Source organism: Neohortaea acidophila (genome assembly GCF_010093505.1).
Source record: "Neohortaea acidophila strain CBS 113389 unplaced genomic scaffold BDY17scaffold_12, whole genome shotgun sequence".
In the NCBI taxonomy this organism is placed as follows: Eukaryota; Fungi; Ascomycota; class Dothideomycetes; order Mycosphaerellales; family Teratosphaeriaceae; genus Neohortaea; species Neohortaea acidophila.
In genome coordinates this window covers 781157-806274 of record NW_022985521.1, presented here as the reverse complement: position 1 = coordinate 806274, position 25118 = coordinate 781157, and the positions used below count along the sequence as shown (strand labels likewise).

At 55.2% G+C, this 25118-nt stretch overlaps 14 protein-coding genes across 14 annotated transcripts; 7 read left to right on the top strand and 7 right to left on the bottom strand.

The window, feature by feature from the left end:
* Positions 1-540: 540 nt before the first annotated feature.
* BDY17DRAFT_328086 (uncharacterized protein) lies at positions 541-2517 on the bottom strand (the record flags this gene model as incomplete). Its single annotated transcript, XM_033737789.1, has 2 exons — positions 541-1824; positions 1879-2517. The coding sequence occupies 2 exons, from the start codon at positions 2515-2517 to the stop codon at positions 541-543; spliced, it is 1923 nt and encodes a 640-aa protein (XP_033585889.1).
* Positions 2518-3563: 1046 nt separating this feature from the next.
* Positions 3564-5084, top strand: BDY17DRAFT_328085 (uncharacterized protein; the record flags this gene model as incomplete). Its single annotated transcript, XM_033737788.1, has 5 exons — positions 3564-3796; positions 3864-4147; positions 4205-4431; positions 4600-4705; positions 4774-5084. The coding sequence occupies 5 exons, from the start codon at positions 3564-3566 to the stop codon at positions 5082-5084; spliced, it is 1161 nt and encodes a 386-aa protein (XP_033585888.1).
* Positions 5085-5265: 181 nt separating this feature from the next.
* BDY17DRAFT_328084 (putative glycosyl hydrolase) lies at positions 5266-7227 on the bottom strand (the record flags this gene model as incomplete). Its single annotated transcript, XM_033737787.1, has 1 exon — positions 5266-7227. One exon carries the CDS (start codon positions 7225-7227, stop codon positions 5266-5268), a length of 1962 nt encoding a protein of 653 aa, XP_033585887.1.
* Positions 7228-7498: 271 nt separating this feature from the next.
* Positions 7499-8451, top strand: BDY17DRAFT_305381 (uncharacterized protein). The gene has a single exon (XM_033734857.1). It carries the CDS (start codon positions 7837-7839, stop codon positions 8305-8307), a length of 471 nt encoding a protein of 156 aa, XP_033585886.1. The 5' UTR covers positions 7499-7836; the 3' UTR covers positions 8308-8451.
* Positions 8452-8591: 140 nt separating this feature from the next.
* On the top strand, positions 8592-10313 carry BDY17DRAFT_257883 (general substrate transporter; the record flags this gene model as incomplete). Its single annotated transcript, XM_033731726.1, has 3 exons — positions 8592-8791; positions 8844-9200; positions 9251-10313. 3 exons carry the CDS (start codon positions 8592-8594, stop codon positions 10311-10313), a joined length of 1620 nt encoding a protein of 539 aa, XP_033585885.1.
* A 172-nt stretch (positions 10314-10485) lies between these two features.
* BDY17DRAFT_319255 (alcohol dehydrogenase) lies at positions 10486-11642 on the top strand (the record flags this gene model as incomplete). The annotated part of the gene is made up of 4 exons (XM_033736262.1): positions 10486-10666; positions 10694-11002; positions 11051-11411; positions 11459-11642. 4 exons carry the CDS (start codon positions 10486-10488, stop codon positions 11640-11642), a joined length of 1035 nt encoding a protein of 344 aa, XP_033585884.1.
* A 53-nt stretch (positions 11643-11695) lies between these two features.
* BDY17DRAFT_257853 (WD40-repeat-containing domain protein) lies at positions 11696-13576 on the bottom strand (the record flags this gene model as incomplete). The annotated part of the gene is made up of 3 exons (XM_033731722.1): positions 11696-13023; positions 13076-13129; positions 13177-13576. The coding sequence occupies 3 exons, from the start codon at positions 13574-13576 to the stop codon at positions 11696-11698; spliced, it is 1782 nt and encodes a 593-aa protein (XP_033585883.1).
* A 288-nt stretch (positions 13577-13864) lies between these two features.
* On the bottom strand, positions 13865-15432 carry BDY17DRAFT_54067 (uncharacterized protein). Its single transcript, XM_033738481.1, has one exon. The coding sequence runs from the start codon at positions 15323-15325 to the stop codon at positions 13973-13975; it is 1353 nt and encodes a 450-aa protein (XP_033585882.1). The 5' UTR covers positions 15326-15432; the 3' UTR covers positions 13865-13972.
* Positions 15433-15625: 193 nt separating this feature from the next.
* On the top strand, positions 15626-16858 carry BDY17DRAFT_313854 (uncharacterized protein; the record flags this gene model as incomplete). Its single annotated transcript, XM_033735764.1, has 3 exons — positions 15626-15631; positions 15696-15815; positions 15863-16858. The coding sequence occupies 3 exons, from the start codon at positions 15626-15628 to the stop codon at positions 16856-16858; spliced, it is 1122 nt and encodes a 373-aa protein (XP_033585881.1).
* On the bottom strand, positions 16844-18130 carry BDY17DRAFT_305364 (uncharacterized protein). The gene has a single exon (XM_033734856.1). The coding sequence runs from the start codon at positions 18037-18039 to the stop codon at positions 16900-16902; it is 1140 nt and encodes a 379-aa protein (XP_033585880.1). The 5' UTR covers positions 18040-18130; the 3' UTR covers positions 16844-16899.
* A 416-nt stretch (positions 18131-18546) lies between these two features.
* On the bottom strand, positions 18547-20239 carry BDY17DRAFT_54053 (uncharacterized protein). The gene is made up of 2 exons (XM_033738480.1): positions 19913-20239; positions 18547-19778 (listed from the first exon to the last, which is right to left on the bottom strand). The coding sequence occupies exon 2, from the start codon at positions 19758-19760 to the stop codon at positions 18627-18629; it is 1134 nt and encodes a 377-aa protein (XP_033585879.1). The 5' UTR covers positions 19761-19778; positions 19913-20239; the 3' UTR covers positions 18547-18626.
* A 1127-nt stretch (positions 20240-21366) lies between these two features.
* On the top strand, positions 21367-22690 carry BDY17DRAFT_305359 (uncharacterized protein). Its single transcript, XM_033734855.1, has one exon. The coding sequence runs from the start codon at positions 21553-21555 to the stop codon at positions 22588-22590; it is 1038 nt and encodes a 345-aa protein (XP_033585878.1). The 5' UTR covers positions 21367-21552; the 3' UTR covers positions 22591-22690.
* A 101-nt stretch (positions 22691-22791) lies between these two features.
* On the top strand, positions 22792-23751 carry BDY17DRAFT_54000 (uncharacterized protein). Its single transcript, XM_033738479.1, has one exon. It carries the CDS (start codon positions 22933-22935, stop codon positions 23656-23658), a length of 726 nt encoding a protein of 241 aa, XP_033585877.1. The 5' UTR covers positions 22792-22932; the 3' UTR covers positions 23659-23751.
* Positions 23752-23760: 9 nt separating this feature from the next.
* Positions 23761-24953, bottom strand: BDY17DRAFT_257666 (phosphoribosyl diphosphate synthase; the record flags this gene model as incomplete). The annotated part of the gene is made up of 5 exons (XM_033731706.1): positions 23761-23835; positions 23892-24246; positions 24299-24671; positions 24727-24818; positions 24883-24953. 5 exons carry the CDS (start codon positions 24951-24953, stop codon positions 23761-23763), a joined length of 966 nt encoding a protein of 321 aa, XP_033585876.1.
* Between the last annotated feature and the right edge of the window lie 165 nt (positions 24954-25118).

The following is a 25118-nucleotide window of genomic DNA, read 5'->3' as shown; positions in this document are numbered from 1 at the left end:
CGCCTCTAGCGGAGCACCGTGTTTATCGCCGGCGTTCTGGAACGACGGTACATGGAGGCGAAGGCGACCCCGTGCGCCTGCATGTTGTCGAACGCTGGGTCCCGTGGAGAGCATGTCGCGTGGCGGATCTACTGCATGGTAAGCGGGGTCCATTTCAGCTCCGGACGCGCCGACGTCGAAAGCCTTGCGGCGTTGTCTCGCCCAGTCTTCTCGCCTACTAAAAGCGCCTCGCCCAAACTTCTTCGCACACTAAAATGCCCCACCCCCGAGAAGTCGAAAGGCTGTCATTGCACCATTTCACAGTGCAGTCCCGATCTCGGCGACGACACTTTTTACCATATTCGAGCGAGGCAGTAGTTCGTGCGTTGAGGCAATTGATCGAAGCAGCAGTTCATGCGTTGATGCAATTGATTGAAGGAAGACATAATCGATTTTTGCAGTATCATATGTGCAGAAGCTCAGATGAAACTATATGTCAAACAATACGTACAACAACAAAAGACTCGTCACTACTACCTTCCTGCCTTTTTACTCCCATGATCAGATCTTGGCTTTCTTCGTCGATTTCTTGACCGTCGTCGGCTTCTTGGTCGTCGTCGGCTTCGCTGTGGTCGTCGGCTTCGCTGTAGTTGTTGGCGAGGATGTAGATTTTACCGACGTCGTCTTCGATGCTAGGCTCAGCGTACTCTTCACGCTGCTCTTCGAGGATGAAGAGGACGTGGTCGTAGTACCCGCATCGCTGCCCGAGTTGTTGGACCCATCCAACCCACTGCCCCCTCCGTTCTCTCCGGAACTACCTTCGCCAGAGCCCGTCCCAGTGCCGTCGTTGACGTAGCCGATACAGCCTTCAGCAATCGGCGAGCTCGACTCAACCGGAATAATGTCCCAACTCGTAGTGATAATGTCTTTGGCCGACAAGACCAGCGCAAGCTCGTTCTCGAAGTGGATATCCCAGGCGATTCCATAGCACCCATTATCATTCGAAGTCGAGATCGTGCCGTTATCTGAAACCTCTGCCGAGATTTGAAACTGCCCTTCCGCGACGATAGAGGGTGTGTCGACGATTGAAGCAGAGACGAGCTCGTCGCCGAGAATCTCGAGACCGACACCCAAGCCCAGCGGGATTCCCAGCGAGACTGACATGTCTAGTTCCCCAGATACATTGAGGTACTTAGAAAACGTCGGCGAGCCAAGAGTGGCATAGCTGTTTGATGTGTCCAGCAGATCCATGAGAATGGATATGCCCTCCCAGTCGACTTCGGCGCCGATGAGCAGCTGTCCAGTTGCCGAGACATCGGCTGTTGCTGTGAGCCCAACGCTGACAAAAGGCCCGACGGAGATGACATCGTCGATGCCCCATTGTGCGAGTTCCACTGTTGCGATGTTGCGGTCCCATTCCTTGGAGTAGTCGACGAACGCTTCCATGCCCAGGGATAATCCAGCCGAAATGTCCGCGTTCATGCCGCACTGGATTGTGTCAAACCTGAGATGCAAAAGAGAATAATCCACCGTTCCCCAGAACGTAACAGAGCCACCAAAGCCGCAATGCACGCACCAAAGATCCAAGCCGTAGGACAGATCGCGTTCCATAAGGTCCTCCATTTTGGGCGTGCGCTTGCTGTGCCCTCCAGTCGTGGCAACTTGACCCTCTTCCCACGAGTCGTCCGGTGTGCCGCCTTCACTGCTATACGAGTAAAGAAGAGCGGCGTCGGGCCAGGGCGCAGTGGGGTCCGTACCGAGTTGGTCTTCATCCTCCAGCCAGTAGCCCCAGTCTACCGTGTAGCTGAGCGTGGCCCGACGACGAAGAGGGAGAGGCTCGAACATCTGCGAGTGTTAGTCAATGGCACCACCGGGGAGGGCTGGGAAGTTTGCGCTTACATCTCTTTTGGTGATACTGCGTCTTACGGCGGAAGCGGGTACGGCGCCCCACTGAAGACTCATATACGCTGCGACACTGTTGATGACCTCCGAGGATCCGGCAGCTGTAAAGGTGCTGGCCGTAGTGGAGAAAGTGATGGAAGACGACTTGAAATAGTAATTCGAGCCGTCCGTTCCACAGCCAGTCGCGGAGGTAATGAAGAGGAGAGGGCCAGCGTTGGCCCATTGCTGCTTTGCATACGTAAAAGCGGTGCTGCTTAGCGTGGCTGTCAAGCTTCCACCGGAGCACGAGATGCCAGAGATCAAGTCAGAATGGTCCAGTGGAACTGACGGCAGGACGAATGTAAAGTTTGCCTGAGAGTAGACCGAGCTATCACGCTTCAAGAGTCGCTGGGGGGTGGTGGAGTTGCCGGTGCCCGGAGTGCCAGCCCACGCAAGAGTAAGAGTCGTACTCGGAGCGAGGATGGAGAGGACTCCCGTGTTGACGCTTGGGGGAATGACTGGCTCAAGGGTGGTATTGGAGACTGGTGCAGAGGAGGATTGACGACGGTGATGTCGTTCGACTCGATGCTCTGCAAAGGACACATGAAGGATGGCAAGTAGGAGGAAGACACATGACAGTGCTTTGACGGACAACATCTTGGAATGTAGAGTGCAGAGTTTGTGCAGGCTCAAGGGAAAGACGAATGCCTTGAGTTCGTATCTGGGCTTTTGGATTAAATGGGATGAGTGCTGGGCCAACAGTATGGAATGTCCGAAGCCGGCCCTCGCTCGATTCCAGACCAGCACCACCACTACTTGGATCTCGAATCTTCGCGCATCCCGACGCTAACGTACTCTCAGGTCATCAAGCGAAGCCATCCGGTCTGGATCAGTGCATTCGACTTTACTCCCTTCACCTGGACGGCACGCGCAGTACACCTCGAGACCTCCAACCAGCTACGATAGCCGAGACCGCCAAGAACAAGGCTGGCGTATTCTTGGGAAGCTTATTTCGCCTAACTCAATTTGGCGCTCTCCGCGGAAGCTTATTTGCCTCAAGCCCTCATTGGGCTGGTCCTATAGTCGACCAAAAGCTGCACGTCGGCGGCTAGCCTCAAATGACCAAAAGGCCAAGACTATCAGACCATGTACGCAAGCCACAGGGAGATCACGCGAGGCCAGAACGGTAAGACGGTAAAAACGGCACAACCAAAAGGGGCGAGGGCGCAGACCAGGGTCCTTCAAGCATCGTGCTACGCAAGCCACACGCGCTGATTCGGATCTGGGCAGGGTCCAATTTACGCCTCCCCACGCTACCAAATGCCCGCGCAGCGCTTTGCTGCGGCCTCTGGACAAGTCCACGCGAGATCCAAACATGCGGCAGCTTCACAGACGCTTCGGAATGCCCGATCATACCATTGTTCGCTCGCCTAATAGTGGGCACGAGTCAAACTTTGGCCTGATCTGAGCAAAAGGTTCTTCTCCCGTGCTTCTAGACGCATGAGGAGTCGCAACGATCTAGCCTGTCTCCTCCAACCATGCCCTGGTCTAGATTGTTTGGGATGACCAGAAGTCCACCCACCGTCAAACTGGAAGCAGCGGAGTCCGGATATAAGTCAATGCTCTTCCTTTGTCTCCTCTGCACTTGCACAGCTTCCTTCCACTTCTCTTGTTTCCTGAACCACTGATTCTCTCTCCTCATCATGAAGATCGCCGGTCATACTTTGGCAATTCTGCCGCTCATTGCTCCAGTGTTCGCCGCTGCCTCAGAAATATGTTTGACTCAGCTTGGCTTGAAATCAGTCAAATCAGTGCCGACATACACTTCGACCGCAACCGCAGCTGCCCCAACGACTACCGTGTTCGTGTACAAGACGAGTACGCATTACCTCGGCGCTTGGTATACGGTCACGACAACCAAGACCGCAGTCGTAACGTGAGCATTCTACAGTGTTCACCACGCACATCAAGACTTCTTCGAATCTCTTCTGACACTTGCACAGAGCGACAGCAAGTCCTGTTACGGACATTGTCACATCGACATCAACTGCTTTCTCTACAAGCACGCAGGTCACGACATCTTCCATTACGATCACAAGTACAAACACGCAAACTTCTTATACGACGCCGACGACGACGATCGCCACTACCGCTGGCTTCCAGAATATCCAGGACACCGAAAACTCCTTCACCCTGGCGAAAAAAAAGAGAAGTTTTCCAGTGCATGCACCACGCGCTGTATCGAAGGTTGGCCTCGCGGCCTCCGAGTACCCCAGCGTCGTGCAATGTACGTATTTCTCCATTCAGCTACGCGAGAGCTCTCTTACTGACATCGATGACTCAGGTACCACAACTGTCCCCAATCGAAACACTATTACGTCGACTTCCACGGTGCACGTCGTTAAATCAGTGCCCTATTTCGAATTCAGCACAACTACTACGCTCACTACTCAGACCACAACGACCAGCTACCCGCCCGATGTGACTTCGATCTCAACAACGACGAGCACTTCAACTATCGCTACAACGAGCACGCAATTGGCGTACCAAACCATTGCAACAACTTCGACTGTAAGCAATTTGTAGGGAGAACTTGTCCAGCTGCCTCAAGATCAATTGCAGCCATCAACGCCTGGAGGGGAGGTAGCAATCTCGCGCGATTGATCAGAGGCACTGGACATGTTTTACCCGACATCATTGAGGTGACACACAAGGCACTTGCTAACCCTGGAACTTCAGTACACATCATATATCCCAGGCCCAACTGTGTACGATGTTTGTAATCCCAACAACCAATTTGGTCCCACGTTCACGAACCAAGGACAATCGTATTATGTCGACAATGGTAAGTCATTTGGAACAAACCTTCTCTAACAATACTTGCCTGCGATCCCGACTCTAACACGTAAGCAGTGGAAAACAATGGCCCGAACGTGGGCGCCATCTTCGCCATCGTCGCAGATGGAGCCGATTCTTTCTTAGAATGCTGCAACGCCTGCATGACGGCCGGGTCGTGCGAGAATTTCCTCTACCGCGCACAGAACCAGAACTGTTTCATCATGTACCACCAAGGAGAGACGTGCTCGTCGCAGGCCAACCACCCTAACATTATGTTGTCGGCTATTGGAAGTGACCCAGGCAGTGGATACCAAGTAGGAAATGGGAACTGTGGTTTTGGATACAGCGGCAACTCTGATGGCTCTGTGTTCCCTGTGGACCAGTGAAGGGTGGGTGCGTTATGTAGAGAACACTGAAGTCCTCAGCTGTGTTAGTTATCTGAATAAAACTATCGTATTTTACACTTCCAACAAGCCATCAGATCCGCAAGAGCCAAGCTCGCCAGTACGTGGCAAAGGACTGTGACTCAGGAGCTTACAGCGCTGATGCTGGCGTAGCGCCATCTTCTCATGCCCGCACAAAGACGGGCATCTTGTCTATCGGGCACGGGAAGTCAAGCTCAACTCCGCCCTCGTACACCCCTGCACCGCTCCACGGCTTCCATTGACTTCCCGCTGGCAGGTACACCTTCATTTCCCTTTGGTTGGGAGACAATACCGGTGCGACGAGGTATTTGTCTCCGTACATGTACTGTGTCTCCACAGTCCAGGCCTTTCGATCTTGCGGAAACTCGAAGAAGAGCGGTCGGATGACTGGAGTCCCTTTCTCGTGCGCCTCCTGCATCAGCTTTCTGGTGTACGGTCGGAGCTGCTCGCGAATGCCGATGAACTTTTTACAGATCTCGTAGACCTCTTCCCCGTAGCTCCAAATCTCATTCGCTGCCCCCGATGATATCTCCTCCCCGGGCGGCTTCGGCTCGCGGTCTCCGTGCAGGCGCATGACCGGACAAAACGTCCCCCACTGAAACCATCGGACAAACAATTCGTGAAACTCGGGGTCGTGTATGCAGCCGCCGTGGAATCCGCCAATGTCTGATGTCCACCACACGATGCCGCACATTCCCATGCTTAACCCTGCGGCGAGCTGAGAGCGGAAACTTCCCCACGATGATGCAATATCTCCAGACCACACAAGTGAACCATACTTCTGACTCCCGGCCCATGCACATCTGAGCAAATTGACGATATTCTCCTGGCCGGATGCTTCCATTCCTTCGTAGAATGCCCTGGCGTAGTCCTTGGGGTACGAGTTGCCCACCTGCAAAACGCTTCCGGCATGATAGCGGTAAATGTCGAATTCGTACACGGAATACTCCGGCTCCGCTTCGTCCAGCCAGAACATCTTGATCCCGTGGTCGTAGTAATTCTTCTTGACCTTGTTCCAGACGTACGAACGAGCAGCCGGGTTGGTGGCATCGAAATTCGTACTGTCGCCGCCAACTTGCATCGCCACTCGCACGCCGCGATCATGACGAATCAGCATACCGCCTTCCATCATCTCATCCCAGCTTTCGGATGCAGGCTCAACAGTCGGCCAAATGGAGACCATTAATTCGACGTTCATCTCCTTCAACTCGTCGACCATTGCCTTGGGATCGGGCCAGAACTTCGGGTCGAACCGGAAGTCTCCCTGCCGCGGCCAGTGGAAGAAGTCCGCGACAATGACATCCAGGGGCACTTCACGACGCTTGTACTCGCGCGCAACTTCCAGAAGCTCCTCCTGGGTGCTGTATCGGAGTTTGCATTGCCAAAATCCGAGCCCGTACTCTGGCATCATCGGCGCGTGTCCAGAGACATTGGCGTAGGCTTCCAGAATCTCGGCGGGAGTGTCACCGGCGACGATCCAGTAGTCAATGATGGTTGAAGAATAGCTCTCGAAGCTCATCACGTTCTTCCCCAAGACTGCACGCCCGACGGCGGGATTGTTCCAGAGGAAGCCATACCCAAGGGAGGAGTACATAAAGGGGACGCTGGCTTGCGAATTCCGTTGCGCCATCTCCAGATCGGTGCCTTTGAGGTTGAGATACGGCTGCTGATACTGTCCCATGCCGTAGATTCTCTCCTCCGGGTCCACAGACTCGAGTCGCAGCGTGGTGTGAAAATCACCTCCAGCAATGCCGCGGAAGTCCCGTGCTTGAATTGCGAGAGCGCTACACTTTGGATCGGTCAGGTCAAGTCGGTGCCTTGCATACTCCTCCAGCAAGAGCTTGCCGGCGCTGTTCTTCACCACCACCTTGCCGCGCGTCGACACCGTGGCTTCAATCTTGCCGTTGGTAATCTTGGCCGGAGCTTCCTCGGGAATCTCAACATTTCCGGAACTGCTCACTTCCTCGCTCAGCGCCCAATCGTTGAGAGGCATCTGCGCAAGCTTTGTCGCGCGCACTCGCAAGGCATTGGGCCCGTGAGGCTCGACCCAGAGTGTATGATCATCGTAGCGGAAGACCAGCCGGTTTTCGTCGCGGTACAGCATGTTTCTGGCCTCGGAATCTGCGATCGATCGAAGCTCTTCACCTTTCACCAACGTATGCTGCACCTTTGAAACTTTGATTGTAAATCTGCATTTGCATCCATGCCCAGAGATGACGTCTCACCAGAAAATGGGCTTCCGTGGGTCCCGGTGGGGGATGAGAAAATATGGCTGACATGGAACGTGCTGGGAGGGAACGCCGGCTTCCGGTGGGATTTAGCCAAAATACGATCCTTGGAAGTCAGAGAGGCCGAGAGCCGCGCGCATCTTTCACACATTGCATAATTCGCTGCAGAATGGTTCATGATGAGAGACAGTACTGATCGCGTGGTGGACGCCCACTTCCTGCTTCGAGGTCAGCGCGACACTGACCACGAACCATTTCATCATCGCAAGGCTGGGCTCGTTGCCGTCGCGTTGAAGGAAATGCAAAGACTTCGTCTTCCTCCGCAACAAACATTCCGCATCGAGGGAAAGGTAGTCACGAGGATTCATTCCACCACGGGACGTATCCCAAAGTGCCGCGAGCACATTCCTCATCGATGCACAAGTACAGCCACTCAGATCGTGAGAAACCGATTGGGAGGAAGGCAGAAGGCATAAACGTCATTGATGTCGTCCACCGCAGCCAACCCAACAACCAAGACCGGCCTGATCAGCTTACGCTGTATCGAAACGTTCGATAGAACAATCGACCAAGGGATCTTGTACGTACAATCTAAATCGAGTATAATTGACAGTTCGAGTGTACTCGTTGGCCTTGAAGTTGTCATATTGATGGTCGCAAGACGCTCTTCATTGCCGACGGATAATCGTAAACAACGACACGGACCTGACGTCAGGAGTTCACAACTTCCCTGGCCTACCTCTGCTGGAGCACGACTTTTGCGGCAGAATGGATTCCACGACCTCGCATCGTGCGGGACTCGGCATGGCTGCTCGTGCCAGCGACAACTGTCGGACCGCTTGGCAACACCGACTGCAGCTAAACAAGATCGTCGCACGTGTCGGCGTAGATGTTCCGGCCTTGCAAGGTACTCGCCACGTTGTGAACAACTCGCCGGTGGAAGGCACGGCACCTGAACGTTTGACACGGCCCCGCTACTCCACGGCCGGCTCCACGCGGCTTTTGTCAACTCCTCCGGTGGGGGCGGAGGTGGGAGCGCCGAGCCAATCGCGCCCCATTTACCCACACCAGCCTGATGATCAATGCCTATGACGAACGTCCATGAAGGCGCGGCTCCCATCCTGGGTGGACTCTACCAGGAATACAAAATCCCGCTCCATGTCCCAAGTCTTACCCCCATAACCACTCTCACGACAAGCCCAGCATGTCGGACATTGATCGGGACGAGAAAGCCTTTGACATGGACGAAAAGCCTTTCGATGATGACAAGGCCTTCGACTCGGATGCTGTGCACATCGAAAAGGGAGAGACTGGAGACCGTTCCTACTCCGTTGCTGCCGCCCAGCATGCCGCCGACTCGGAGCGTAAGCAATCACTCTGGCAGGCACTCAAACGCGAGCCCAAGTCGGTCTTTTGGTCAGTCGCAGTGTCGACCGCAATGTAAGCCAACTCATCGCTCCCGCCAACAAACACATACTGATCCCCCACCAAGCATCATGGAAGGCTACGACATCGTCCTCGTCACCTCGCTCTTCGCCCAACCCGCATTCGCCAAGCGCTACGGCACCTATCTCCCCAGCGGCTCCTACCAGATCCCGGCCAACTGGCAAACTGCGCTTGGTACAGCACCGATTGTTGGCGCAGTGGTGGGCGCCGCGCTCAACGGCTTCTTCACACACAAGTTTGGCTACCGAAAGGTCTTGTTGGCGTCACTCCTGCTCAACACCGGCTTCATCTTCCTTCTCTTCTTCGCCACCTCGCTTGGGATGCTCTACGCTGGCTTGATCCTCTGTGGACTGCCATGGGGTGTGTTTGCAACGATGGCCCCTGCCTACGCTTCCGAAGTCTGGTAAGTTGAGAGCCTCAAGTCAATATCCATACCGGCGCTGATGATACCAGCTCCGTCACCCTGCGCGGCTACCTAGCGGTATATGTCAATTTCTGCTGGGCTGTTGGTCAGCTGATTGCAGCTGGTGTATTGGATGGATTTGCAACCAGCACGAGTCAATGGGCATACCGCATTCCATTCGGCATCCAATGGGCCTTTCCTCCATTCCTAATCGCACTTATCTGGTTCGCCCCTGAATCTCCCTGGTGGCTGGTACGAAAGGGAAAGATCGAAGAGGCCAAGCGTGCCCTTGAAAGGCTGACCTCTCGCGCCAATCATGCATCCATTCCAGACCAACTAGCGCTCATCCGGCATACCAATGAAATCGAAGATGAACAACAGTCCGGGACGAGCTACCTCAACTGTTTCCAAGGCACCGACTTGCGGAGAACCGAGATTGTCTGCCTGACCTGGGCGGCACAGATCTGGGCTGGCACTTCCCTCGCTGGCACTCCGACTTACTTCTTCACCCAGGCCGGCTTGTCAGCTTCGAATTCCTTCAAATTCACCGCTGGCGGGCTGGGACTCGCGTGTATTGGTACCATCATTTCCTGGGGCCTCCTCACTCGCTTTGGACGCAGAACTCTGTATGTATGGGGACTGGGAATCCTCTCAATTGTTCTCCTCATCACCGGCATCATTGCGGCAGCCTGGAGCGGCCACATCTCGAGCTTCACGCAAGCTGGCTTCGTCATGCTCTGGCTGTTCATCTTCTACATGACCGTCGGCCCGGTTTGCTATCCCATCATCTCCGAGACATCGGCCGTGCGACTACGAAACAAGTCGGTGTCGCTTTCACGTATCAGCTACTACATCAGTCAGATCATCGGAAACACCATCGAGCCGTATATGATCAATCCGGGCGAGGCGGACTGGCATGGCAAGACGGCCTTCTTTTGGGCTGGGACCTGCTTCGTCTTCTTCGTCTGGGCCTTCTTTCGATTGCCAGAAACCGGCCGCAGGACATACGAGGAACTTGACATTCTCTTTCAAGCGAGAATTCCGGCCCGAAAGTTTAGCAAACTCAACGTTGACGCCTATGCAGCACCGGGCGAGAGGATCAAAGAGGATTGAATATTCTTCATACCTCCATATCTGTTTGGATAGATCAATTTCACCTCTATGTTTCATTTCGTCATACTGAAAGTCGCTCAGTGCCACTTTGGTGCCGATGTATGCTTGGTAATCAACATCCTGGAGACTCTGAAATGATCGATCCAACGTCCTTTTTCGTTGTACACCTCCCATGGCAGATATCAATACGCCTAGCCGCCGCCGGGCATGGCGGCGTACTGACGACCATACTCCCGGCGTGGCGAAACTGCAACTCGTCACCGAAGATCTCCCCCCTTTGACCCCAACTTCCGTACTGATCAAGGTGCACGCCGCGGCTCTCAACTACCGAGACGCCAACATCGCCAATGGCAGTAATCCATGGCCCGTGACGCCTTGAGGAATCATCGGGAACGATGCCGCGGGCGAAGTGATTGCACTCGGACAGCACGTAACGAGGGTCAAAGCGGGAGATCGCGTTGCGCCAATCACCGATACGCAGTTTTTGAACGACCGCTCCCCCGGCAGGTCGTGGCTCGCCGCGAATGAAGATGGAGTGCTCGCCGATTACATCGTGTACGATCAAGAAGTACTTGGTCGACTTCCAGACTACCTTCCCTGGGAAAATGCCTGTCTGCTTCCAAACGCCGGCTGCACGGCTTGGAGTGCGCTCAAGGGCGTTGGGATTGGGAAGAGTGTTCTCATTCAGGGTGTGTACCATCCACATCTTCCCCTCCCTGTTACTAAATCTACTCCAGGAACGGGCGGCGTCAGCAGCTGGGCGTTGAAGCTTTCCCGTGCCGCTGGACTCAAAGTCATCCTCACATCATCCAGTGATGACAAGCTAGAACGAATGAAGAAGCGCTTTGGCCATCCCGAGATCCAAACAATCAACTACGCCAAATTTCCAAATTGGGACGAAGAGGTGCTGAAGATGACCGACGGCGTTGGCGTGGACCTGACAATTGACAACGGCGGCGCTTCGTCAGTCGTCCGGAGCATGAAGTCGACTCGCCGTGGAGGTATAGTCAGTCAAGTTGGCTACCTTGGGAATCACAAAGAGCCTCCGCAATTGCAAGAACTCATCCCAACAATAATCGACCGCAGAATCGTATACAGGTTGGTCAATCTCGCGTACCACCTGAACACGACTAACAGCCAGGAAGAGGAATCAACGCGGGATCGGTTTTTGATCTTGACGATCTGTCGGCAGCATTGGAGTCCACAAGGATGAGTCTCGACGACATCATCGATACCGTCTACCCGTTTGAGCAAGCCGAAGAAGCCATGCAATCGCTGTGGGAGGGCAAGGTAGTTGGCAAGTTGGTGCTTTCATCGATTCATCGATAGACAATGAGAGTAATCAGCCATAATATAGGTCTACCGTAGGACGTCAACTACCCCTATCGAAGCATTCCAAGCTGTTCGACTTGGGAAGAACATGCCGCTTCCAATATCTGACTGCCACCCAGCGAACCAGTTGCGCCTTCACCCTTGCTTGGTTGACGGTTCTCAGCCCATATCTCATGGAATTTGATGCTCGCATCACTCGTTGCCACAACCAAGCATCCTTCACGACTCGTTCGTCTCTGGTACCATGGCTGCCCCTCGCCATCACCGCGACCTGCCCGTCCAGGAAAGCGCCGTACTCCTCGGGAGCTCTGGCTGCTCGGGCCTTTCGGGCATGGGACAGCAAAGAGGGCCCTCTCCTCGCCCCACCAAGGAATCCCAACCACCATTCCACAGCCAGGCCACGCAAAGACGGCGATGCGGTAGGGATGTTCTGGCTGCGCGAAGCCAAAGGTCGCGGCAATCTCTTTCCGGCCCGAGCTCCAAACCAGGCTCGTGACCTGGGCATGGCAGTCAATGGTGGCCAAGGTCACGCCCGACCGAGTATGGAAGAAGTGCACGCAGCGGTCATTCGACCCCCCACCGGCGGCCAGGAGGGAGGGCTGCCAAGGAGCAAATGCCAATGCCTTTACAGCAGCATTCAAGGTAAAGAGGTGTTTCTGTTGACCGAGACTGACGCCAAGAACCTCCCCTTGAGCAGTGATTGATGTTCCACTGGAGCCAGCAGTGCCATTCCGAACATGGACCGAAGGCGCGGACGTCGGGCGGGTTTGAAGAATCTTCTTGCTCTCAAAAAGGAAGAGTTGATTGTCGTTCCCGCCAGTAGCAAAATAGTCGCCATCTGGGGCCCAGGCAATGCCACAGATTTGCTGAGAGTGACAAGTCAGCCTGGCGAGTAAAGTCAAGCTGCCGTGCCAGTCCCAGAGGTCTCGCTGTGCTTGATCGGGCCACTCCACTGAATAGTAATACACACAGCCGAGCTCGTCACCAACCAAAAGCTCTTCCGTGGCGACGTTGACCTGCGTGTCTCGGAGAGAAGATCTTTCAGTGGTAGTAGGGCAGAATGAAACGCAAGACACGGGGGCTGGCTGATTGCTGTCGAATCTGGGATCCTGATCAAGCGGACTCCAGAGAGTAATGCGACCATCTGCGCGGCCAATTGCGAGGATGGCGGAACCACCGCCGTCGGAGCTGAAAGACAGAGACGTAACATGCGCTGTGCCAGGAGGGGCGGTGAGCGAATCCGGCAGATTGTTCTTGCTTCGTGATTCCGACCAGAGGTACACATGAGGACCTAGTCCGACTGCCAGGCACTCTGCGGTGCTGGAGTAAGCAAGCAGAGAGCAGTAGTAATCGTCCCGTAGTGCTGGCGCATCCAGGACTATTGGAAGAATCAGTAAGACCTTTTAATGACAGCCAGAGTACATGCATACCTCGAAATGGTATTGTCGGTACGGCTTTGTCTTTCACAACGGCCCGTGGAGCGGCTGATTCATCGTCAGTACCAGTCTCCACGAAGAGGACAGGCACGTACGCTTGATACCACCGGCGCGCTCCCACCTGCCATTCTGCCATGACCATTGCCGTTCATGATCATCAGCGCCAACAATCCTCTCGGCACCCACGTCTGCATCAGCATCGAGAGCAATCGCCAATCTTTTGCCGTGCCGGACCTCCTCCTCGCTTGGCAAATGAGTTTTCAAGAAATCCGCAATGTAATGTGGCGCGCTCGTCCCACTCGTCACTCTCCCACCCCTGCCGTTCGTCACGCTGGCCACACCTTCCGTGACGATGGAACCGCCAACCGACCAGACTACGCCAGCGCTTCCGGTCCGAGTAGGCGTGCGCTCGGCAAGATTAGCCCGTGTTGCCAGCAAGCCAAATGATCGAGGGGCTGGCGGCGGGGTCCGAATGGTGGCATACTGCTCCAGCATTGTCCTTGAGTTGCGGCTCAGCGTTGGAGCAAAGGGATCTTGAAGATGCATGAAGGCTTGGTTGAATTGGGTAGCACGCTTGTGGCTTCCATTCAGCTTGAGAAGAAGCTGGCTATCCTTGAATGACCTGGTCTTTCGGCCGGGAATGTAACGATCGGGGGAACGGATGCCCTCCACCATGAGGCGACGTTGGCGAGGTGTTGCCTTTCGTTCACAATACTGGAACAAAGCGCTTGGGTGGCGAAGACGCTTCTCATTCGTCCGTTGAGTTTCAGGCAATCTCCAAGGAAGTGGGCATGCTGGTGAGCTAGTCCCGCTGTCTCTGCTCGGAGGAAGTACGTCGCCATCCTCGGCCTCATTTACTTCAGCAGAGCTGTGACGGTCCGCGCGGAACTCCTAATCCAGAAAATCCAGCTCACAACCTGTTTCATCATCCTGTTCAATGCTTGCATCGATCGGGATCTGATCCTCGCCATGGTCCCGCCGTACATCCGCCTGACCATCAATCCACGGACACCAGCTTTCCAAAGGAGAGGAACGTTGGAGGCAGTCACTACGCTTCTGTGGTGCGGAGCATGGACTGGTCATCGGAGTGTCATGAAAACCCTCATCACACTCACTCCCATCAGCGCTGCTGGAGCTGTCACTCTGGTCATTCCAGTCCTCAACATACGCTGTGCCGATACACAATGGGCTTACGGCCTGCTCTTCTCTCTCGCAATGCCGACTGACCGTGTCGCTCTTGGTAGTCTTGCAGAGTGCTTGCGTACAGTTCTGACACTTCGCTTCCAGGTTCCGGCCGCTGGACGGTTGCCAAAGACATGTCGCTATTCGATTGCCGAGCTTTCCGCGACGGTGCTGTGACGGAGACGCTGAAGCTTTCGCATGACGCCCCACGTGCTCTTGGTAATGAGCACCCGGAGTATTGAGCGCTGGAGCTCCGCAGTCTCTCCATGGAATGAGCAAGCACTGGAACCCAGGTGGGCTGCGAGACATATCTCGGCGGGCGTAAAGCGGTCCCGTACTGGCTTCCAAGCTGGTAGTGTCCTCCGACGTAGGGGACGTAGTGCACACTTGTTCCAGGAGGAGCGTTGATGGCTCCGCAGGAATTGCAATGACCGGAGCGGTGTAGGTTGATGTCGTGACTGTGCCAGGAGCGGACGGATCCCGACGGAGTTCTCGCTCGGCGGAGACTGCTTTCGCACCCTGGATGAGGCTGTCGGTAGACTTCGTGTGCTTCGCGAGAATGCAATCTCTCTTTGTGATGCTCGTATTCCACTTTGACACTTGCAAGGCGCATTGCAATGTAGTCCAGAAGCCTTTGCGGTGAGCAAGCTGCCTAAGCTCGCCGCCATTTACTTGGGCGGAGCGCTGGAGAGGACTCCGACTCGTGTGGTGTTCTTTGATTTGGCTTTCCCCCTGGTACGACAGCCTTGCCGCCAGCCTCTCGAGTGACGAGTCGAGTGGAGGGTTTTCGACGACATGGTCCCGGAGTTGGCGCTCGGTTCCGAATGGCGTTGGCAGGACGCTCAACAGGTCTGCTGGTGTCGGCTGCGTTACGGCAGCATGGACTAGGTGGACGGAAAGCGTACCTCCGCTGGACTGAAGGCTGGAGGCTTTGTCTGTCGGGAGATGCAAAGTCCCGAACGGTGCTGACGAAACGCTCTTCGGCCGGCGTTGGCGAACACTCGGGATACATGGAGCGAGGTGATGTGTCTTCCGCGGCGAGGTGAAATCAGACGGAGGCATGCTCTGCGCCTGTCACAGGCCGGTAGAAGATCCCAAATCAGGCATCAGCATAGCATGATGGGAATTGCGTGCCGTCTGAACTGTGAGAATGCACACTCTGCTGATCTAGTTATGCCTCCCGTTAGCAGCAAATAATGGGTACGTGCAATGGAATGCACGATTTACAACAAGAAATTCATCGCCCAAAGCGCGTTCCATTCGACTTTGATGAAACGTCAGCGCCAGCGGGCAGCGCTTTCTCCGACAACACTTTCGTCGCTCCCACATCTTCCCACCACCGCCACCTGCAGGCGCGGTGCAATGAGCGTGAGTGTCGTGCAGATGGGAAGTGGCAATGAAGGAGATGAAGTTGACTTTGAGGTGAACACAGCACGGCGTACCCCGCGTCTCCGGCACCGCCACCACATCCGGCAAGAGCGAACAGGCGCGGGCAAAGGAACGACAACAGATTGAGCAATACAAGCAACTCGAAGGCGATGTGAGAGCGAGAGTAGGTCAATCCACCTACTCACGTCCTCCTCCACTCACACATGACAGATCTCCGCCCATGACTACTCCAACGCCAGCCTCCAACTCACCTCCAAACTCCTCTCCCAAAACCCCGAATACTACACCATCTGGAACGATCGGCGGCGCATTCTGCAGCATGTCTTCGAGCAAGAGCTGGGGGAAGGGGGCAAGAGCACCACAGCCCCACAGCAAGACATAGACGCCGCACACAAGGCCGGCCTCAGCCTCCCCCAGCGCGAGATCAGTCTACTCATCCAAGAAGACCTGCACTTCCTTCTCCCCCTCCTCAAGCAGTTCCCCAAATGCTACTGGATCTGGAACCATCGCTCATGGCTCCTCCGCTACGCCACCTCCCATCTCCCCCCGCACGCAACACTGGAACTGTGGCAGGCCGAACTGGGCTTGGTCAGCAAGATGCTCGCTCTCGACAGCCGCAACTTCCACGGTTGGAGCTATCGGCGAGAAGTCATTGCCGAGATGGAGAAGCTGAGTGGAAGCGGCATGGCCGAGAAAGAGTTTGAATACACCACTCGCATGATTGGAACGAATTTGAGCAACTTCTCCGCCTGGCACTACCGCTCGCAGCTCATCTCCACCCTATTGCAGAATCGCCGAGCAGACAGCGAGCAGAGACGAAGCACATTTGACGCCGAGCTCGAGCTCATCACTCGCGCCCTCTACACCGACCCTTACGACCAGAGCCTTTGGTTCTACCACGAATACCTCATGGCCACCCTCGATTCCTCGAATGCGGGTGCGCAAATCATTTTACACCCCTGCACCGATGCCGACCGAACGGCATACCTCTCACAAGAGCTGGACAGCATCCGGGAAATGCTGGATGGAGCGGAGGATTGCAAGTATATTTACCATGCTTTGCTACAGTACGCAAACAGGCTAATCGGCCTTGGAGGTCATGGTGCCCCAACCGCCGAGATGAAGGAATGGCTGTCGGAGTTGAGGAAGATGGATCCCCTACGAGCTCGGCGGTGGGAGGATTTAGAGACAAAGCTGAAACTGTAGGCTTCAATAATACCAACTATCCCGCGTGGCTGCCGTGCTCGTCATATCGGGCTTGAATCGGGCCAAAGATCCCCACGTAGCGCCCTTTGTTTCACCCATTCCTGACACACTTGAATGTCGTTGAAAGTACCTCTCAGATCGTGCGCCGCCCAGTTGTTGGAACTTCGTCCCTGGCTGATAGAGGAAGGCTGACCTCGCTGACCGCTTCGGTCTTGCTTGACGAGAGACCTGCCGTCCACGCAGATGTAATAGAGCGCTGGAAGCTCGGGCTTCGACCGATCTGTCCATCCGGCGGTGCTGCAATGCCGCTGTATGGTGGACGAACCGGAGAATGGCTCCGGGACAGGACGATTCAGGCCTTCCTGGTGGGACTTGGAGTGGTCTCTGAACGTGTTCACGATACCAATATGCAGCGTGCTGGGCCAAGTATGGCAGGGCAAGTGTCTGCCATCCTCGAAATCCGCTCTTGTAAGCATGATGGTCTGGAGATGAGGCAAATTTCGGATGAACTCGCTCCAATCCTCGCCCAGGTCAAGATTGTAAAGAGCCAAGCGGCGTAGTTTTGTCCATTTGGCCCAGACTGGAGGCTCGATCTGATAGTCGCTGGGGATCCTGGTGGAGAGGTAGAGCTCGTCACGCACGCTCACAAACTCCTCCAATGCGGACAGCGACAAAAAGGCCTTGCGGAGAGACATTCGTAAGTTTTGGCCACGAGGTTCACCCGGATAATAGCTCCGGAGCGGCATATCGATAATCAGTCTTTTCAGGTTCTTGACCAGAATGCGGAAGATCTGTGAGATACTGGTGACTACGCTTGCTTCGTCGATGGTATCCAAAGTGAAGGGCTTCAGAAACATGGAGGTGCTTGCATTCCGCCTCAGCTGCGTCGCATTCAGAGACCGTCCGGGTAGAGGCGTTTGACTGTCGTAGGACCGGATCAAGGCTCGCAGGCGCCAAGGGGAATCGATATGTAGGCAGTACAGGTGCAGCTGCTCCACACTCGTCGCCGTTGTTGCTTTGCATACCGTCAAACACGACCGCAGCGTTCTTGTGATGATGTGCGAGGCCGGAAAGGCAAAGGCATCATCCGAGATGTCCCCATCTACTTGAAGTCGGGAAACATGACTGATGATCAGCTGCAAGACTTCTGGCGGGAGCTGGACAGCCCTCTCGGCCATCATACTGACAGTGACTAGTTGTGGTTCAAGAGATGGGCTGGTGAGCCCAGGAATATCCAGAGTTGGCGTGGGCACGCGACAGCGTTGTGGTGAGTTGTCGTGGTGGTGTAGCAGTAGCCGGTGAGCTGTCGGAATTTGTTGCCTCAGGCAGAAAGTATCCCGGAACCTCACATCGACATCTCGGAGAGTGATGAATCGACTAACCCCTCGGGCGGAAGATGCCATGTATTCTCTCGCAATACCGAGTCGGCTATCCTTCATTGTCCACTACGAGCAGATCTATCCTCGTATGTGACATTCGCTGTAAAAGCGAGCATTGTCACAAGCTCCCTCATCATCTCCATTCCATTCCGTTACACAAGGCAACGGAATCTCCACCACACCCTTCTCGCAGGCCCTCACGGGATTTGTGCTGCAGCTGTAGCTACTGAGCTCGATATAACCGCCTTCCTCGCGGACAATGCGTCCGCCAACGAGCTGGAACGAATTCTTCTCGTCTCCGTCGTTCCATGCCACGGCATCCGAGAACCGCGCCCTCTCCGGAATCGAGTTTGCAAAAATGCCAGTAAAGACCTCATAGAAGCCAACGGTTAGTGCCCTTTCACCAGGCCGGAAGAAGTACTTACAAGAGCCTCTTCTGATATCCCGCCCGCCCGGCCTTCCTCCGCCCCAAAGATGGCCTTTGAATAGTTAGCCAGCACCGTGCTGGAGAGAGTACCTTCATCCCATCGAGCGCCTGCCAGCAACTGCGCCGACTTCCGTCTGGTATTGGGATCGCGACACTTTGTGCAAATCAGATAGAGGGCACGCAAAACACCCCATTCTCCAAATGTCGAGTGATAGTGCGGTCTCTGACGCGGTGGACCGCATTCCGTTGTATCGACATACTCGCCAAGCCTCAAATACTCAGTCACCACCGCAATCTGCTGTACGAATACCTGGTAATGGCGATCCCATCCAATCTCTTCGATCACTCGGCAGGCCACCAGTCTAAAGTGGGCGCAAAATGCCTGGATGATCAACAGGTGGTGACGCGCCACGACGACTGAATCGGATTTCATGAGTCCATCAAACGCATCTCGCCAGATTTCAAAGCCCCTGAGCGTATCCTCGATCCTTTTCCGCAACCCCGCATCCAGAGCAACAAATCGACTTACGCAAGACTTGAGGCATTCCTTCATTGAGAGGTCTAGACCCCTTCGCAAGAGCGGGCGGCGCATCAGAAAGTCGTCGACACACCTTTGACTGGCCCTTTGCACTCCGAGCTCGATTCTCCACACGGAGTCTTGAAGGCTATGCAGAAAGTCGGTTATATCCTGGAGGGAGGTGAACGCTAATGGTTTCGGCGGAGTTCGATTCAACGTTGATTGTCTCTTGCCAGAGCGCACCAACTTGGCCATCCAATCTCCCAGGCTTGCGCCGTTGCCGGAGCCAATCGTCAAATGTCGATCGTTTGCCCGCATCTCGAGTCCATAGAGTGGCCTCTGGACTATTTCAGCAAGATAGTCACTGCCGGCCATGGCTTTCGCTGCCCACTCCGGATGCGTATGCACCAATACGAAGAGGTGTCGCAAATGGCATCGTACACTTTCCAGGTCGCCAGTGGAGAGGGCGAGATTGACCGAGCTGCGCAGGAGAATATACTGGCGTTCCAGCACTAATTCGCCAGTTGCGGAAGAAGCCAAGGCTGTGCCAGCCGCGACCGCTCGCGCTGACAAGTTCATGGCGACATCGTATTTGACCTGGTGGCGACTGGTTAGTTTGGATTTCATCGAGACTAGAACGCCACACCTTGTCGGGGGGGAGATTTGGCAGCGTTGAACTTCGGGCCACCGCTTCAGGCGCGACCTCCATGCAAATGCACCCATCTACATGCTTTTCGCAAGTGGCACTCAGCAACGTACCATGTCCAGCGGATAAGAGTAGGTAGTGTGCACGACGGGGATGAGTGCTTGCCAGACTCCGCCGCACGCGGCGGCTGGATGGTACCATGAATTGAATGTTGGTGGATGAGAGAGCATATACGACAACGCTGCGTACATTCGCTGAGGCGTTCTGTGAAGCTTTGCCTGCTGATGTATGGCAACCCGGATGTAGTACTCCCATGCGGGACCCGTGGCGACACTCGAGAATCTCGAAAGATTGTCGCTCGCGTGGAAGAACGTAACAGGTGCGCAAAGCGGAGTGGCCACGTCGGGGAAGTCACGCTGAGATGAAGACAGCGCGAGGCTCCACGTCGTGTAGCCGTAGCACACACGACCACCCCTCACGCAATTTCGACATGCTGGACGGGTGCCGTCGCATTTCACCTTTCGAAGGCTACTTACACACGGTCAGCCGTTTCCTGCATGTTCCCTGCCTCGACACTAGGCGTAGTACTTGCCGGCACGTGCGACAAAAGTCAGGGCTTTGTCGCTGCAACAGTACCCGTTTGCGTTTCGCCTTTGCTTCGGGCATTGCAATCAACTCATGACGAGGACGCTTCGACAGCCCAAGCGCGGCAAGAAATGGCTGGCCTGAGCGGTGTCCGTATTCATACCCGGTTTAGACATCGTAGCCTCGCTGACAAGGAGCCGTGGCCCAAATCACGTGATGCTTATTAAAATTCTGTCATGCTTAGACCCTGCCAGAGGGTTCCCGGTAGCATCCCACGCCGCGACAGCAAGCTTGATCTCAATGTGCATGTGGCCCACTTCCCTTCCACATCCGCACGCGTGGTGCGATGCAGTACGGCGGGTCTTTCACCCGGTGGGGTGCGATGGGCTCGGTCCCGTGCAGCATTGATTCCACGGAGTAGCAAAGACGTGGGCGAGCGCAGTCAGCACTTTCCGAATGAAGCCTCTGTGCATGTGCCTCATCCCGGTCTCTGTCTTGCAATTCCAAGCCTGATTGGTGCGTGGCCTGGTTGTAGCAACGCTCTATCCGAGGCACGGAATGCATTTGCCTTCCCACGAATGGTCATCTGCGAGTTAACTCCATGCACATCTCGACGGCTCGGGGATTCCTCGGTCATCAGCAGGTTATGCGTCCGAGCAGATACCTAAAAGGAGGCAGATGGAGGCGGGCTGTGTCATCGATATTGAACAATGGACACGGTAACCAGTCCTGCTTCTTCTAAGGTGCAAGTGGTCTGCCGCTGGGCTAAATCCCTTCAGTCGACCCCGGCCTTTGGCATGAGTGTAGCTATTGGTAGCCTATGTGGCCTACGTCAAACTGGTCGATTCGCGCATAGAATAGACAATTCATAGAAGTCAAGAGTCAAGCGTGTCGTTGAAAGGGGATGTTGCGGGAGATTCCGAATGGCATCATCGCGAACCACCGCACTCCTTACAAAAATACTTCACTACCAGCAAATCAATGTACACTCATCTGTGCTCGCTGATGATATCGTTATTCGGGAGGACAGATACTGACAACACCTGAATAATTGGGCGGGTCGAGTAGTCTTGAACTGACATCAGTCCCGCGGCGAATCAGAAACCGACAGCTTCCTCCTCATTGACAGTGAAAGCCACAATGTCGTCGACGACCAACCCCACCCGGCTGTTTGAGCCAGTGAAACTCGGCCGTCTCAATCTCTCGTCTCGCATTGTCATGGGTCCCCTCTCCAGCGGACTAGCCGATGAGCACAATGTCCTTGCACCGGCAGCCAAAGACTACTACGGGCAGCGAGGGTGCGTGCCTGGTACGCTCCTCATCGGCGAGGCGACATTTGTGAGCGCAAAGGCCGGTGGCACGTCGGAGAGTCGAAGCGGGATCTGGTCCGCCAGACAAATCGCTGCTTGGAAAGAGGCCGTGGCCAGCGTTCACCAAGCCGGTAGCTACATCTACCTCCAGCTTTGGGCACTTGGTCGTGATGCAGATCCTGAACTGAAGAGACGGGCGGGAGCAGGCGATGTTGTAAGCAGCTCGGCCGTACCGGAGACCGAGAATAGCACCATCCCCCGGCCATTGACGGAAGACGAGATCTGGGAGTACGTCGACGATTATGTGGCCGCCGCGAAGACAGCCGTCGAAGTCGCCGGCTTTGACGGAGTCGAGCTGCATGGGGGCAATGCCTCTCTCATCGATCAATTCACGCAAGACATTGTCAACCAGCGCAAGGATCAGTGGGGCTCCAGCATTCCCAATCGCTCTCGATTCGCCCTCGAGATCACGCGTGCCATCTGCGAGGCCATTGGGCCCGATCGCGTGGGCTTCAGAATCTCCCCTTTCAGCACTTACGGCGGGATGGGGATGAAAGATGCTGTCCCTCAATTTTCACACCTCCTTGCTGGCCTGAAGGATCTGAAGATCGCCTACGTCCACTTGGTGGAATCACGGATTGCCGGCCGGGTCGATGTCGAGGCTGGGGAGTCGCTGGACCCATTCACGGAGCTATGGGGAGACGCGTCGCCCATCATCGTTGCTGGTGGCTACTCTCCCGAGACAGCACGTACCGCTGTCGACAAGCAATATCGTGACCGAGACGTGCTGGTTGCGTTTGCACGACAATTTGTGACCAATCCAGACCTTGTGCAGAAGTTGAAGAGTGGCATTCCGCTTACGGCATAACGACCGGGAGCATGCCTCTGGTTCCCATATAGAGTAGCTGCCTATTTCCCGATAAGTCTAAATGGATGCGTTGCATTGTACCGTAGCTTCCAGATCTTTGTTTTTGCCCTAGCTGCTATTTGTATCAGTCAAGATGATGAGAGACGAAGGCTGTCGGACCGGCCGGGCCACACCATTGGCTGATCCCCAGACCCCACATCCAACGTCGATCATCCCCCATCCCGGTCCCACACCTTGACCTCCACCTCCGCCCGTCCCAGCATCAACCACAATCCCAGCCGCTGGCTGCCGTCGTCGTCGTGACCCTGGTATAGATCTTCCAACGTGCGCCATCTACCCGCAATGGACGCGACGACTTTCAGTCAGCAGGAGAGATGTCGCATCCTCGAGCTCCCCGCCGAGCTCCGCGTTGCCATCTACGAACACGCGTTTCCCCCAAAGACCGTCCACGTGTGGGTGGACAAGAACGTCTACCGATGGCGCAGTTACATCAAAAAGTCCGCCGTCGCTTTGCTCGCAACTTGCCGACAGATCGCCGCCGAGGCCACCCCCGTCGTCCACGACAACACCACCGTGCACTTCTCCATTTGCGATGAGTTTGAGCGATTGCTCTCCCGTTATCATCGCTTTAGCCCTCTCGAGACATTTGACACCCGCTCCTTCAATCACGTTCGCAAAGTCCACCTCTCCCTCCACACCCTTGCCGATCCCATCTACGACCTTCTCCTTGACCACATCCGAGGCTTGCTGGCGCGGCTGAGCTTCTGTGTTGACATTCGATCCATCGAGGTCCATTTCGAATTCTGGACCAATATCACGGATGCCAATTTATTCGCCATCTACGACACGCTGTCCGACATTCAATTCAGCCGGCCGGTGGAGATCGGGACGCCTGCAGCAGGCTCGTGGACGGTATTGTACACCACAAAGTGCTTCACGTCCTGCCTCCGACAAATCAGAGACGACGTGCATGCCAAGCGCGAAGGGCTGCCCCTCTGGATGCAGAACGACCACGTCGGTGCATTTGTCGGTCCGCGAGACCTCATCATCTCGAGTCAGATCCGATAGTCGGGACATGTAGGGGTGGCAGGGACATGTTTGAGTGCGAGACGCGGCGCGTTGGCACGCATGTTGATTCATCGCTCAGTACGTAAATTCGTAGCGTAACGCTCAATCCACCGGGGCATGCTTGAACAAGAATGATACACTCTCACCATTGTGGGTTCTTCTGCACGCCTCGGCCAGCTGGGATGATCGTTAGCAATCGTGTGCGTTATGCAGGGATTCCCGAGAGAACCTACCGTAGGACTAATGTCAATCGTCTCAATGCGATCACAGTGCTTCTTCTTCTCGTCATGCGGCACCGTATTCGTCACCACCAACTTCTTCAACCGGCTGTTGTTCAGCTTCTCGCATGCATCGCCGCTCAAGATGCCATGCGTAACGATTGCGATCGCCTCCCGCGCTCCATGCTCCATGACCACGTCCGCCGCCTTGACTAATGTGCCACAAGTGTCGGCCATGTCGTCAACGATGATGGCAATGCGGTCCCGAACATCTCCCACCAGCACCATGCGGCTGACCTCGTTGGGTCGTGCGCGTTCCTTGTGGATGAGGGCGAAGCCGAGATCGAGGCTGTCTGCGATCGATGTTGCTCTATATTAAGCGTCAGAGATGTCGAGTACTCAGAGCATTCAAAATGATATACCTCTTTGCACCTCCAGCATCTGGACTGACAATCACGCAGTCCTTGACCACGAGGTTCTCGCGGATCCAACGCAGCGTGCTGGGCTCGGCGTACAGATTGTCCACCGGCACATTGAAGAAGCCCTGAATCTGGCTGGCGTGAAGATCCATAGTGATGACATGATTGCACCCTGCCGTCTGCAACATATTCGCCATGAGCTTGGCGGTGATGGGAGCCCTACTCTTATCCTTTTTGTCTTGCCGAGCGTAGGGGAAGTTGGGGAGGACGGCGGTGATGCGGCGGGCGGAGGCGGTGCGACAGGCGTTGATGAGGATGAGCAGTTCCATAATGTGATCATTGATGTTGCCCGGCTCGGTGGATTGGATGATGAAGACTGTGGAACAGAAGTCAGTCAATCGGTGGTCTTACAGGATGCGGCGCAGACGTACCATCCTCGTCTCGAACGGATTCTCCAATAGATATGCTGGTTTCGTTGTTGGAATACTGCAGGACCATGATCTTGGCCAGCTCGATTCCCAGTCTACCTTCGTATAAACATTTGCTTCCGCGATACTGAGCAAGGGAGAGGATTGGAGAAGGCTCACCTGTCTGCCACCAACTTGGCCAGTGTGCCATGGCTGTTGCCGGTCAAGAGCTTGATCGAATTGGTCGCCATCCTGGCGGAGCCGTAGGAAGACTATCAGTCGGAGGGCAAGGGCGTGTGCGAGATTATCATCGGTTCATGTTGCGGAAGAAAAGAGCTTCGCCATCAAAATTCCAGTCAATTCGGCTCGGCTGATGCTACACGTGCTGTCACAAGCTTTTCCACCTCCCGCTAGCC

What these genes read in the sequence shown, in the direction of transcription:
- BDY17DRAFT_305381 (XM_033734857.1), top strand. Translation starts at nt 7,837, where the DNA reads ATGTCGTCCACCGCAGCCAACCCAACAACCAAGACCGGCCTGATCAGC.
- BDY17DRAFT_54067 (XM_033738481.1), bottom strand. Translation starts at nt 15,325, where the DNA reads ATGCCTCCGTCTGATTTCACCTCGCCGCGGAAGACACATCACCTCGCT.
- BDY17DRAFT_305364 (XM_033734856.1), bottom strand. Translation starts at nt 18,039, where the DNA reads ATGATGGCCGAGAGGGCTGTCCAGCTCCCGCCAGAAGTCTTGCAGCTG.
- BDY17DRAFT_54053 (XM_033738480.1), bottom strand. Translation starts at nt 19,760, where the DNA reads ATGAACTTGTCAGCGCGAGCGGTCGCGGCTGGCACAGCCTTGGCTTCT.
- BDY17DRAFT_305359 (XM_033734855.1), top strand. Translation starts at nt 21,553, where the DNA reads ATGTCGTCGACGACCAACCCCACCCGGCTGTTTGAGCCAGTGAAACTC.
- BDY17DRAFT_54000 (XM_033738479.1), top strand. Translation starts at nt 22,933, where the DNA reads ATGGACGCGACGACTTTCAGTCAGCAGGAGAGATGTCGCATCCTCGAG.